At 35.4% G+C, this 14,374-nt stretch overlaps 1 protein-coding gene across 24 annotated transcripts in view; it reads left to right on the top strand.

Moving 5' to 3' along the window:
- Positions 1 to 14,374, top strand: part of Pcm1 (pericentriolar material 1) — a 97,010-nt gene that overhangs the window by 15,340 nt on the left and 67,296 nt on the right. For 10 of the 24 annotated variants that reach the window (XM_008771284.4, XM_006253183.5, XM_006253187.5 and 7 more), the window contains 6 exons: positions 2,912 to 3,026; positions 4,767 to 5,012; positions 5,815 to 6,084; positions 8,036 to 8,206; positions 8,394 to 8,510; positions 10,242 to 10,430. In XM_008771284.4, coding sequence (XP_008769506.1) covers positions 2,931 to 3,026; positions 4,767 to 5,012; positions 5,815 to 6,084; positions 8,036 to 8,206; positions 8,394 to 8,510; positions 10,242 to 10,430 — 1,089 coding nt within the window. In that variant the 5' untranslated portion in view covers positions 2,912 to 2,930. The remainder of the gene's footprint in view (positions 1 to 2,911; positions 3,027 to 4,766; positions 5,013 to 5,814; positions 6,085 to 8,035; positions 8,207 to 8,393; positions 8,511 to 10,241; positions 10,431 to 14,374) is intronic. The other 14 variants (XM_063275772.1, XM_063275770.1, XM_017600257.3 and 11 more) reach the window with 3 other exon arrangements.

Here is a 14,374-nt window from a genome sequence, read left to right as displayed (position 1 = left end):
TCATACTTCTCTCCATTCCTTCCCCCAATCTATCATTTTCTGTTGTCAGAACTCTTGGGACTCACTTTTTATGTAAATGCAATCTGAGATTTTTTTTTATTTCTTTGTGTTCTAAATTTAGTGAGATTTCCTCTTGTTAAAGTGCTTTTTTCTCATTTGGTTTTATAAAAGTCCCATTTCATTGACACTTCTCTTTTTAATCTGTTTATTATCTTGGTGTTGGGTAAAATAAACTTTCTCTATGTGAAATGACTAGAGCTTTAATGACAAAGGCCTTTTTTTTTTGACATTTTCTTATTAACTTTAGTAATGACATAGGAAGATATTAGGTTAAGTCTTTGGGAGATATGGGGAAACTGTGGCTAAATACTGTTTCTGTGTTCTGTGCTTGAGGTTAGGAGTTCTAGCTCAGGAAATTGCTAAGGTTCTAAATCTTTGTTAGGAACTCGTCCAATCTGTTGAACAGTCATATATCACAAAGTATGAGGGATAAAAGTCTTAACGTTGTGCTTGAATAGTAAGCAGTTTAGCTCTGTTAACAATTATTACTAAATTTTTCTAGTTGGATGTATCTTTAGGATTATTACACATTTTGTCATTAAGTGCATTATTTTTCCTCTTTATTGTTATTGGTGATATTTTTAAAGCATATTCTTTAACAATATCTCTTTTTCTTTTTCCTATTATTACTTGTGTTTCATATTTTTCTACTTGATAGAATTTTTGAATAGGGCCAGGTAACATATATGTGGCATTTTTATTTTAATAAGATTTCCCTCTATGCCTCAAAGAATAATGTTGAATCAGCATATAGTATGCTTTTTGATCTGGGGAGGTGGCTCACTTGGTAAAATGCTTGCATTACAAATGCAAGGACCTGAGTATGGTCCTAAAAATCCAGGTGAAAATGCTGGGCCTGATGACCAGCCAGCTAATTTAACCTAATTGATGAGTTTCTGGCTAATGAGAAATCATGTCTCAAAGAAGTGCCTGGTGGTATTAAAAATAACACCTGAAATTGTCTTGCAGTCTCCATATGTATCCTTCCCCACATGGACACACTCACATACACACATGTACACACATGCACACATAAAAAGAATGTGCATAAAAAGAATAAGATGCTTCTTTCCAATATTTCCGAGAATTATTAAAATAGTAGCAGTGCTAGAGCACTTGTAAGGCCATGTGTAAGGCCTTAGGTTCCTTACTCAGCATCCAAAAGAGAGTTGGCTTCCAAAAATAAGAAACCCAGATAAATTTATATGTAACAGTAAGCAAGTATTATTTTTTAAGATTTTCAAGTTAATATTGTGTTGAATTTTATGTCACTTTTATTTTTAGATAAAATTTAAATATACTGCATAATTTGTTATATTTTATTCTAGTAGACATTATAACATTAAAATATCCATAAGTTAAATCTTTTTCAACCATGATGATGTTTGATATTGTGACATGAAATGAGTTAAGATCTTAGAGTCAAAGAAAATTGAATTTATAATTTTTTGCTATCTTAAAAATTGAATGATTCTAGAAAAATTATTTGAGCCTTGAAGTTTATTCCTTTTGTTTATAGTTAGTGACTTTCTGTATTACAGTTGTCTCCATGTTTCTTCCTTTATTTGCCCCTCTTTCAACATGGTAATCTCATAGCTAGTAGAAATCCAGAATCTTCCTTAAGACCATTTAGAAACCTTTTCTCGTGGTCATTTCTACTTCTGATCCTCTGCTTCTGTTTCAAATCTGTTGCTTCTATTTCTCCTCTCCGATCCGGGCATAATATTTAGTACCCTTAATTTTTATATGTACAAGTAAAAACTCCATGGGGTATCTTGCTAAGGTTGGTGGACCACACCTCTAATCTAGTATTTGGGGGGGGTCTAAGACCAGCCCAGTTCAAAGCCATCCTGGGCTAAATAGGAAGCCCAATCTCAGAAAATAAAACAGGGCCTATGGAGAAGGTTATCAGGTAGAGAGATGTTTGCCCCAATGCCTGACAACCTAAGTCCAATCCCCAAATTCCACAGTGAAAGTCAAGAACTGCCTCCTGCAGGTTATCTTTTGGCTTCTATACCTGCATTGTGGCATGCATCCTCTCCCAATAAATAAATAAATTAATTAGTTAAATCCTCAAAAACAGTACCACCAAAAAAAAAAAAAAAAAAAATCCAAAACGTCTGCAGGGAGGATTTCCAAGTTTGGTAAACTCTAGGGACATTTACACAACACTGTGAGAGACAGTAAGCACTTTTTGAAATGTGTTTAGTGCATTTGTTCTGTTTTATTTGAAATAAGATCTTAAATAGCTTATTATAAGCGCAGACTGGTCTGGAACATGTGATTCTCCTACTTACCATGTGCTACCATCTCCATTATATAATGTTTATAGCATGTGAATCAATTTATCTGTGATATGTATTTGATAGTATAGTTCTTTTTTTTAAGATTTATTTATTTTATGTATATAAGTACACTGTAGCTGTCTTCAGACACACCAGAAGAGGGCATCAGATCCCATTACAGATGGTTGTGAGCCACCATGTGGTTGCTGGGAATTGAACTCAGCACCTCTTTCCAGCCGGATTGTGTATTTCTTAAAATAAGTGTTTGAGAGATTCCTTTATATTACTAAGTTTGATAGAATGCTTTAAAGTCTGAGGTTTGGGCCAACAAGATGGTTCAGCATATGAAAGTGCTTGCCATACAAACCTGATGACCTCAGATCACACAGTGGCAGGAGAGAACTGACTCCACGTAGTTGGTTGCTCTGACTTCTGCTCACTTGCTGTGATACATACATGTCAGCACTTACATACAAAAACATGCATACACATAATATAAGTACATTGTAGAATAAAATAAAGCTTGTCTTTATGTGTTAAAAATTCATTTTTATTTAATTTTGCAGAGAATTAATTAGAGCCAACATGGCCACGGGAGGAGGTCCTTTTGAAGAAGTCATGCATGATCAGGACTTACCGAACTGGAGCAATGACAGTGTGGATGACAGACTCAATAATATGGTATGATATTTTATAGTAGATGGTGTAATGTTGACCACTGATGTTCAGTGAGTCTTTCCCATCAATTGGATTCACTGAAACTGTAAAAACTGCAGGCAAATAGGCTAAGGGATTCTTGATTGAAGACACTGTAGCTGTAGTTAATAGGAAGCATGAATTAACTTAAATGAAAAAAAATGTATTAAAAGGAGGTACAAGTGCTTTATGGAAGCCATGTTAAAGGAGTATAACTCAGTTTTAGGAAGTGAAAAAGAGGAACTGCAAAGTTGTCCCAAATTGCTTTCACTGCTGTTCCTGTGCTCTAAGAGCTTTCCCTACCTAGCTTTCCCTTCCAGGTCTTTTCCTTCTCTCTCTCTCTCCCCCCCCCCCCCCCCCCTCTCTCTCTCTCTCTCTCTCTCTCTCTCTCTCTCTCTCTCTCATACCAGATACTCAGCTTGCCCTTTTGAAGATGTGCAGCCACGAAGGAAATTATATACTGCTTAATTGAAATTTACGATTAGCTAGGTAGATTTGGGTTAGATTTTCTTTTTTAGTTATCAGTGTCCTGAAAGGGATGAATTAAATAGTATATAAAAGGCTCACAGGTCTACCCATACATGGAATATGCCTGGAGAGGCAAAATTTCTTAGAGATGTAGACAGTACTAAAGAGTTTAATTATAATAGTAACTATGCATCTTCCAGTGGATAATGTGGGAATCCACAGTTGTTTCTGTTGAATGAGTTCAGGTATGTAGGTATTTTCTAGTTAAAATCTCATATCATTCTGTCTTGGATAGTATGGGGTCGATTTTTGCCTATAAAATACTAATGGGGATAATTATTAGTTATACAGTTATACTGGTGCTTGCTAAGTGCTAGGCATTGTTCTAAATATGCATACATACTGTTTTTAATTGTGTTTTTAAAATTAAATTGTATTAAAATTTTTAAATCGTATTTTAAAATAGGTACCCTATTTTAAAGATTAAGAAACTGATCCCATGTGAAATTAAGGGATTTGCCTAGTGTTTCTTTAGTAGTAAGTAATTGCTTTAGAACCTAGGTCCATCATATTTCTATCTTCTTTTTATTTAGATTTTCTTCTAAAAGACTCCTGTTAAAGATGTATTTACTTCACTACTTAATTTAGGACAGTTTTTTATATTTTTCACTACACAGTCTAAGCCAGCTACCCTTGAATTCTTTTAAACTCTCTAGCTTCTTGTCTTAGTCCCCTTAGTGTTGAGATTATAGATATGTATCATAACAGATAGTTGGAAAGAATAGTTTTTAAAAAGTGTTTTTGAGCTGGGCCTAGGAGTACATCTCTATAGTCTCGCACACTTATACAATTGATAGACTGACGTAGGAGAATTATGAATGCAAGAATAACCTGGATTGAATGGTGAATTCAAGGCAGTCCGAACTAGCAAGACCTTATTTCAAAAAAGAAACTATTGAAAATATTTAAATTGATTTGCATGTTGAGATTTGTGATTTGGAGTTAATATTTATTATCAGTAATAGGAAGGTAATAGACTGTTTAAAGACCAAGCTGAAATATTAGAATAGATTAATAATGAAAATTAAAAAAAAACAAAAAAAGGGTTGACAGAAATAAGTCTCTAAGATAGAGTATTTGTATGTGAAAAATGTCTTAGAATTTTAATATCCACACCAAAGTTCTTTTTTCTTTGAACATACCAAATTATTTTTCTGATATAGGTCAGATTAACTTTTGGTTTTATTCTTTTTAAAGGAGTGGGGTGGCCAACAGAAGAAGGCCAACAGATCATCAGAAAAGAATAAGAAAAAGTTTGGTGTAGCAAGTGATAAGAGGGTAACTAACGATATTTCTCCGGAGTCATCACCAGGAGTTGGAAGGCGAAGAACAAAGGTCCCACACACGTTTCCGCACAGTAGATACATGACTCAGATGTCTGTTCCAGAGCAGGCCGAACTAGAGAAGCTTAAACAGCGGATAAACTTCAGCGATTTAGATCAGGTTTGTGATTTACTTTCAAAATGAGATATGAGCTTGGGAAATACTTGAAATGGATTAGTAGTATATCGTAAGAATAAAAGATTGGGAAGAATAAAGTTTCTGTATCTGTGGGAAGAGTTTGAAATTCTGATGATGGTATGTATTATCTTTGGAGAATGATAATCTCTTCACTGGTAATTTTATAAGTATTTTATTGGCATATCTCTGTCCTGCAGAGGTAGAGGTTTTCAAACATGCAGAATAATAGGTTCAAGTCTAATATGACAATGATAATATAAGTGATTATGTAAATGTACTATATACACATAATGCCAGGTATTGAACTGATGTGTGTGTGTGTGTGTGTGTGTGTGTGTGTGTGGTGTTAGAGATTAAACCTATGGCCTTAAAGATACTTTGTAAACAGTCTATCTCAGCTGTATTGCCAGTTCTAAACTGCTTTTTCAAATAGTGTTTCATGTAGATAAATCATTGTGTTTATATTCTATTAGTTAATACCAATTCATTGACTCAAAAACCTATACGAGTTTTGTTAAGTAAATAGCAATATGGATTATGATGTAGCCCACAGTACATCCTAAAGTTAGTTTAATCTTATATTTATCAACTGCACTATCTCAAAAAATGAGAATGAGAGTAATACAATTTTGATAATGTAGCAGAATTTTGTAGATCTGGAAGCTCAAAGCTCTTTTACAAAGCTATATCATCATCATCTAATATTGAAACTAAGAACATTGGAATCTTAAAAGTTGTTGAACGATTAATGTTTATGTGATTTGGTTTCCTTTTTCGTGTATAGAGAAGTATTGGAAGTGATTCTCAAGGTAGAGCAACGGCGGCTAACAACAAACGTCAGCTTGGTGAAAATCGAAAGCCCTTCAACTTTTTGCCTATGCAGATTAATACTAACAAGAGCAAGGATGCCACTGCAAGTCTTCCAAAAAGAGAGACAACTACGTCAGCACAGTGCAAAGAGCTGTTTGCTTCTGCTCTAAGTAATGACCTTTTGCAAAACTGTCAAGTCTCTGAAGAAGATGGGAGAGGAGAGCCTGCAATGGAGAGCAGCCAGGTAAGAAAATGGGTCTATTTGGGTGGCTGTTTTGTGTTGCGTGTAATAATTAAAAACCAGTCCAAGCTAGCGGTCTTGGTCTGTTCCCAGCGTGGTACAGAGACAGAGATGGAGACCACCTGTTTCCCCTTGCCAAGGCCTCTCCCACCAATGCTGGCTCTGCCTGTCCAGAGCTCTGAGATAGCTCTCTTGGCCCCTGCCCGCAGCTTTGAGTGTGCTCTCACCAGCCTGCACTCGGCTTGCTACCTTTCTCCTGGGGCTCAGTCCTTGCCCAATCTAACCAAACCAACCAAAGCCTGTCCGAATTCCACCTTGACTAACTTCTTTCCCTTTGGCCCATCTCGAGTCGCCACAGAAGGAAAACACCAGACAATCTTAGTTTAGAATCAACAGATAACACAATTGCTGGGTGCAGAATCTACTATCATCAGCTGTTCTATGTTAGAAATCTGGTGGTGGATCCTGGTGGATTCTGCCACGACAACTATCAGTCCCTGGGCTACATCTTGTCTGCTATGCTCCCGCCTCTCCGTCCAAAAAGGTGTTCCTTTCTCCTGCATTCCCTTGTTCTGTCTCGGACTCAGAAGGCCTACCTCCTCCTCGCCCAGCGATTGGCTTTTTGTCATCTTTCAGTCGATTAGGGAAAAATTCTGGGAAAAAAAGTTTTGTTTGGGTGACAGATTTCAAAGTATAGACATTAAGATCTTTAAAAGTATTAGGCTATGCATATAGGAATTTAACTTAAGTAGAATTATTTTTCTCTCTCTTCAATAATCTACCATATTTATTTCAAGTAGAATAATACTTTATTTCTAAATGGTTGGGAAATTACATATTCATGTTAATTAAATCTCTAATTTGTGAAATACTGAACTGCTAATTTTTAATAAAGTAGGATTGGAATCAGTATGGTTAGGCTTTTTGAAAAAGAATTTTGTTCAGTGTAGCTATTGGGGCTTAGTGGCTAAGTACTCATCTAGCTGCTCTTGTGGAAGAGCCAAGTTTGGCTGTGAACAAACACACTAGACAGTTGACAACTCCTGAAGCTCTGGCTCTTGGGAGATCTGTACATCTGTTCTTCATACCTGTGCTCACATGTACTGCTTACATGCATGTACAGCTAAAGGTAAATTAAATCATGAAAAAAAGGAATAAGACAATGCTGATATCTTTGGGAAATACTTTCAAAAGGTAGTACTTTTATTTTTATAATACTACCAGTTATTTATAAAGAGATGTAAATATTAGAAGGAATATATTCAGGGCCAGCGAGGTGGCTCAGAGGGTAGAAGTGCTTGCTGTACAAGCCTGGCAACCTGAGTGTGACACCTACAACCCATACAAAGGTGGAAGGAGAGGACCAGGGCTGTATTGCCAGTGTGCCTCTGGCACATGTGTGCACACATATGTGAGTACCACCCCCACCCCTGCTGCCAACTGGTGGAATACGTGAATAATTTCTCAAACAATTTTGGGGCCTGGCGAGATTACTTAGTGGGAGAACCTACACTGCTTGGGGCCTGGCACTCTGTAGGGAGAATGAGGGAATAAGGAAAGAACAGACACATGGCTGTGCTGCTGTGAACTGGACATCTTCACTCAGATCGCCGCTCACTCAGCTTCCTCTGCTGTCTACACGCGGCACCTGAGCATTCCGTACCAGGAAACACATCAAACAGAAGGACAGCACCAACTGCATACAACTTTCCGATGATAGAAACAAATAGTTTTGTAATTACTTTTAAATTGATGGTAATTGAAGTTTATTGACCATTATGTTTTAATTAAAAAAATCTTAAGTTTAATTTAAAATTTCTTGCCTATAAAAATTTTTATGGTAAACCTAGATATATTTTTGCTTGATAGCACTGTTGCTGTGGACTTAACTATGCTTGGTGTTATATGTTGTATACTGCCATTCTTATTTTTCTTTTTAATATTTTTTCTACAGATTGTAAGCAGGCTTGTTCAAATTCGTGACTATATTACTAAAGCTAGTTCTATGCGAGAAGATCTTGTAGAGAAAAATGAAAGATCTGCTAATGTTGAGCGTCTTACTCATCTAATAGAGCACCTTAAAGAACAAGAAAAGTCATATATGAAATTTCTCCAGAAAATCCTAGTAAGTTTTAGACTTTTTAAATGATGTATGTTGAGTTATTTTTATGATGACCATGTACAAGTATACTGATGACATTCTGATGTCACTCCAGAGGAGTTAACATATTTTTAAAAATCGTGCCATCCATTATAACATTTTTATTGCCCTTTTTAATAGATGTATGATTTATACCACTAAAATATTTCAGGCTAGAGAAAATGAGGAGGAGGATGTTCGGACTATAGACTCAGCTGTGGGATCTGGTTCTGTAGCTGAGAGCACATCGCTAAACGTAGATGTGCAGTCTGAGGCTTCAGATACCACGGTAAGCGGCTTTTTGGTAATTAAAGTGCTGGAAAGGAAGATTTGAGGTTTTCCTCCAGTTTTCAAGATGATAATTTTTGGCATTCTTTAGTAAAAAAGTGTATTCTAGGAAAGAAACCCTCAAACTGTTAATGGTATATACAGTTTCTAAACATGGAAGTTTGAAAGCTTTATTACCAACATTATTGTTGGAAATCTAGTTATTTTTAGATTTTGCTGTACAGAAACATCAGTGAAGTTGGTTTTGCTCAGCATAGCATTCCTAATTTTTTTTTTAAAGATTTATTTATTTATTTTGTATATGAGTACACTGTAGCTGTTTTTAGACACACCAGAAGAGGGCGTCGGATCCCCATACAGATGGTTGTGAGCCACCATGTGGTTGCTGGGATTTGAACTCAGGACCTCTGGAAAAGCAGTCGGTGCTCTTAACCGCTGAGCCATCTCTCCAGCCCCCAGCATTCCTAATTTTAAGAAAGCTTTGGCAAAGTTAGATTCATTGTAGGTATCAGAACTGTTAGTATCACTAGGGCATGACACTCAGGTATATTAAGCATGTAATTGCTGGAGAAAGTTCCACATTCACTTTCTGGTGAGGACTCATTTTAAATGTGCTAAGATTTTTTTCAATTTCCCATTCTGTAGTATTTTAGCAAAGCTAGATATCTAAAACATTGAAATAATGGCTAAAAAATGAGACAGGATAATGTTGATATTACTTACTTTCAATGAAGAAAAAGTATGTGGTTTCTGACTATAAAGTAAAATTAATAAAATATTTTTCCCCTTGGGAAAGAATAATTTTTAGAACTTTGGAGAAAGAAAAGGTTATAAGATTGATTTACTTCAAAGAATATAGTACATTTCAAAACTGCTTTGCTTTTAAACACTTTTATTTGAACTAATGTGCATCTGTCTGAAGTGCATGTGATAACCACTGCAGTATAAAGACAACACTGTAACCATATACTTGTGTAACTGTTAAACATGTAGTATTGTAAGTAATCATTTTGAAATGATTAACACCCATGTATTGATTTTGTAATATATTTTAAAATACCATTCAGCACTAGGAATTTGAGGGTTTGTTTCCTTTTATTACTGCTCTACAAATTTTACCTGTTTCTTTTCTTCGCCCTATTTTTCCTATTTAACATTTTTTAAAATAAGAAGCTTGAATTTTTTTCTTTCTATTTAGGAAAAACTCAGGGGACATGATCCAAACAGTTGTTGGAAAACAGATTCTGCTGTGAGAAATTGTTTTCTGTTCATAGTGGTCCTGGGAATAATTTCTCTCTTAAATACCAGCAGAAGCAGAAGGGTTGGGGTTGGCTGGTTAAATAATTTTATAGGAGAGATATGGGGAATGGTGTAGTTGATTGTAATTTACATACTAAAATCCAAAGCATTTTACTTTTGGGAATTTCCTTCATAATGATGAAAAATCATGGCCTTTTGTAAATTATTATGTACCAAATAAATGTTAAAATATGCTTTAGCAGTTTTCCATACTTGGACTTGTCACAGATCTAGTGCTTGCTTATATTTAAAATGTAACTTTATTCTATAGGAACTTAAAAGTCTAATTAAATTTACTTCCTCTTGGGGATGGCTTTGGGTTAAATTTTTTTAAAAGTGAAATGAGACATTTTTGTATTTCTTAACAAGGCTGGCTTATATGTTAAACAGGAGTTTGTGTTAAGAAATTAATATGTTACACTATTTAATAAAGGAGGCATCTTTTAGTCTGAGAATTCGGCCCTGCATTGAGGACAAACTAGGGAATTCAGCTTCACAAGAACAGGTTTCAGACATTGACGTTACTACAAGTCCTAAAGGGAAAGGTGACAAAGCTCCTCAGAATGACAGGGAACTGAGACCTAATAGGAAATGTAGCCGAAAACGTGGATTTCCCTCAAAGGTATATTTCACAATATTAACTTGGGAAGTCTTTAAATGAACAGCTCTTTAGTTCTGTTTCTTCCTTATTTGCTTTTCTGTTAACTGCTATTACTCTTAACTCTACAAATTAACAATTCCATTAATATACTATAATCAGTTTTAGTAAAATGCTGTGGCAAAGTGTTTTTATTTTTTTCTGATTTAAAATATACCTCTACATGGATTAAATATGGTAGCTGACTTTGATTTATTATAAATTATAAAGGTTTAGAATAATAACTTGTTATTTTTGCTATTGAAGGTTTAGCTTATATAAAACATTCTTAAACCTTAATAGTTGCTTTTGTTTATAATATTAGTGTTTATGAATTTGAACGATACTTTAAATTGTTGTATTATTACTATAAAGTTCATTAGAGAAAAAGAAAATAGTACAAGATGTTAGATTTTCTGTCCTGAATGGAAGAAATGCCTTTTTCCTGGTTTTGGCTTGTATTTGTGTTACTATTTAAGACCCTTTCTTCTTTCTCTCTCTTTCTTCATCTTGGGGGGAAAAAAGATTTAGTTAGTTGATTTGCTCATTGAAGTTTTAATGTTTTGCTAGATTTCCTTCTTCAGCGTTTGATTTTAGTTCTTTTAGTTTCCTATGATTTGTATCAAAGCACTTCAGTGAAGAAAACTGTTTCTGTAGTTCTTCTAATTCATTTGAAAGAAATAGCATTTGTAAAAGCATGTGTATCCTTTTAGCAAGAGCAAAATATTATTTTAATAGTTTAGGTGTACCATAGTTACCAATGATCAATCTTTTACTTTGTAGCTATATTTTCTTTCTTTCTCTCTCTCTCTCTGTCTCCCTCTCTCTCTGTCTCCCTCCCTCCCTCCCTCCCTCTCTCTCTCTTTTTTTTCTTTTTTAATGTTTAATGTTTAATTAATTAATTTTAATGTTTGGCAGTTTGGTTTTTTTGTTTTGTTTTTTTTTTCTTTGTGTGTGTGTGTGTGTGTGGGTGTGGGTGTGGGTGTGGTGTGTGTGTTGGGTGTCATCTGTAGTTATACAAAACATTAAGCTTAAGGTACCCCTTTAATGCCTGGTTATCTTTAGACTTAATAGTATTGAAGGGGCAAAAATGAATGTAAGCTACTCCAGGTATGTTTTAAAATTTGTCTTCCTTATACAATTGTCAGGCACTGCAGCATATTTAACAGGTCTTCTTTCACCCTGTAGTAGTTCATTAACATTGAAAAAACAACAACATGGGATTGGGGATTTAGCTCAGTGGTAGAGCGCTTGCCTAGGAAGTGCAAGGCCCTGGGTTGGGTCCCCAGCTCCGAAAAAAAGAACCAAAAAAAAAAAAAAAGAAAACCAACAACACAAAACAAATATAAAAACCCCAAAACCCAGAAAGCTCTTCTGTTTCTGTCTCTTGGAAAATATTCTTAAAAATAAGAATGACTGTAACTGGGGGCTGGGGATTTAGCTCAGTGGTAGAGCGCTTACCTAGGAAGCGCAAGGCCCTGGGTTCGGTCCCCAGCTCCGGAAAAAAAAGAACCAAAAAAAAAAGAATGACTGTAACTTAAACTTACTTAGGATTTGCCACAATTTAACTATCCTTAACCTTGATTTTTTTTTAAAGATTTATTTATTTATTATATATAATTATACTGTAGCTGACACACCAGAAGAGGCATTAGATCTCATTACAGAGTTTGTGAGCCACCATGTGATTGCTGGGATTTGAAATCAGGACCTCTGGAAAAGCAGTCAGTGCTCTTAACTGCTGAACTATCTCTCCAGCCCTAATCTTGAGCTTTTTTTAAAAAAATATTTAATCTATTTTTTATTTTGTGTGTGTGAGTGCCTGTGGTGGGCCACAACATGCATGTGTAGGTCAGAAGATAACCCGTATTGCTCTCCCTATACAATGTGGTTCCTGAGGGTCGACTCAGGCCACTAGACTGAATGCTTAGCTGTATGACCAGCTCTCTAATCTGCTGAGCCTTCTTGCCAGCCCTAGTCTTGACTCTTAAGGTCATCCTAATGCAGCATACTTGCACATAATTCATAAAATGATATTAATTAAACAAAACCTTATTTTGTATCACCTGACTTTGCTTATAGAATCTGTTAACTCTAATTCCTTCCACTCCTTCCCTTTAAGAAACCTTTAAAAATATAGTTTGAAGAATAGACGAAAAGATTTGAGTTTTTACATTAGATTTAGAGCTGAAAAGCCTTATGAGTTGCAGATTGATATGAAATGATATCTACTACCAAGACTGATATTTTTGATGTATTTTGTAGATGTACTACTATTTTGTATTATGTAACAGCTTCATGTATACCCATCCTTTGTGAGAGGAGTACTGTCTCACTGCTTTTTTTTGAGACAGTGTCTCTGATTGGCTTGTAACTGGACCAAATAGACTAGTGAGATTGGCCATGAGTTCCAGCTATCTGCTTGTCTCCATCTTTGAAGGAGTGAGTTTACAAGTGTGGACCACTAGGTCTGGCCTTTTTCTAAAAAAAAAAAAAAATGTAAGTTCTGAGGATCCAACTTAAGTTCTCGTGTTTATAAGGCAAGGATTCTATCTAATTTGCCTCCTCCAATCCCCCCAACCCTTTTAAAGTCAGGGTCTTGCTGTGTAGCTAGGGTACATGGCTAGAGTGGAACTCCTATGTCGACCACACTGGCCTTGAATTCAGAGTTGTCCCTGCACTTGCCTCTCAAGTACTGAGATTTAAGGCATGAACCACTCTACCCCGCTTCTCCGCTTTCTTCATAGTTGATTATAAATGCCAATCTGAATGTGAATGATGTGTATAGCAAAGTTGTTAGGTGTCATCAACCTGCACTAAACTTCTAATTTCATCTTAGCTTTCTCTGAGTACTTAACTATACTTTCTTCACTTTTCCCCATTTCTAAGTCACAATGTAAAATGTTGTCATGGCTACCCACTCTTATTTACAATATTGATGGTTCTACTTGGGAGGAGTAGATGGAAGAGGCTTTGTTTAGTGCTGGTGAAGGATGTCATCCAGAAGGAAACTTCTTGAGCTGCCTGTGTTCCCTGTGGTTTCTCTAGAAGTCACATGTGCCCAGGGAAAGTAGATCTGTGTATTAATTTTGATTTCTAAAGAAATCATTTAGTAATTAGTAATTTTAGGGAGAAATCATTTAATATTTTATATTCCCAACAAAAATTTGTTAGTGTGGCAAATTTGAAACCAAAGCAATACATTAAAGGGAATATTTTATGTCAATGGATTAAAATAATAGAACTTTTAAATATTTTGATAGTAAACAATTTATGAAGAATATACAATATATACTTTATATATAATTGGGCTTAAAATTTATTGTTTGGGGCTATATCTACATATCTGTTTTAGATTAGCTTTGTTTGGCTGTGTTTTAAATTTTAATTTTGTGGTTTTTTTTTTTTTTTTTCACACATGCCTTAAGCAAGGACTTTACCACTAAGCCATATCACCAGTCCACTTGGTCATTACTTCTTTAAACAAAGTTTTCTTTTAAAATATCAGTTTATTTTTCATGTATAAGTGTTTTACCTGTGTGTGTGTGTGTGTGTGTGTGTGTGTGTGTGTGTGTGTGTGTCTCTCCTATGCATGTCTGATGCCCATAGGGATCAGAAGAGGGTGTTAGAGCCTAGGAATGGAGTTACAAAGGGTTGTGAACCTCTGTGTATGGGAGTGTTGGGGACTGAACCTGGGCTTGTTACTCTGCAAGAGTAACAAGTGTGTGTAACTGCTGAGCCATCTCCAATCCCATTGGTAGTTTCTTCTGAGTAGTCCCTATTTAAATCTTTTTTGTGGCATATAGAGAAGATGAAAATTCTTAGTGTATTGGGGAAGTCTTCCAAACTCTGTTTATGCCCCAAACTCAGCTGAATGGACATAATTTAAGAGTTAAAAACTAAAATAATGGGTTGGGGATTTAGCTCAG

Source organism: Rattus norvegicus, chromosome 16 (genome assembly GCF_036323735.1).
Source record: "Rattus norvegicus strain BN/NHsdMcwi chromosome 16, GRCr8, whole genome shotgun sequence".
NCBI classification, from domain to species: Eukaryota; Metazoa; Chordata; class Mammalia; order Rodentia; family Muridae; genus Rattus; species Rattus norvegicus.
Note: the sequence above shows the minus strand (reverse complement) of the source record. Positions and strands in the feature narration are given on the sequence as shown.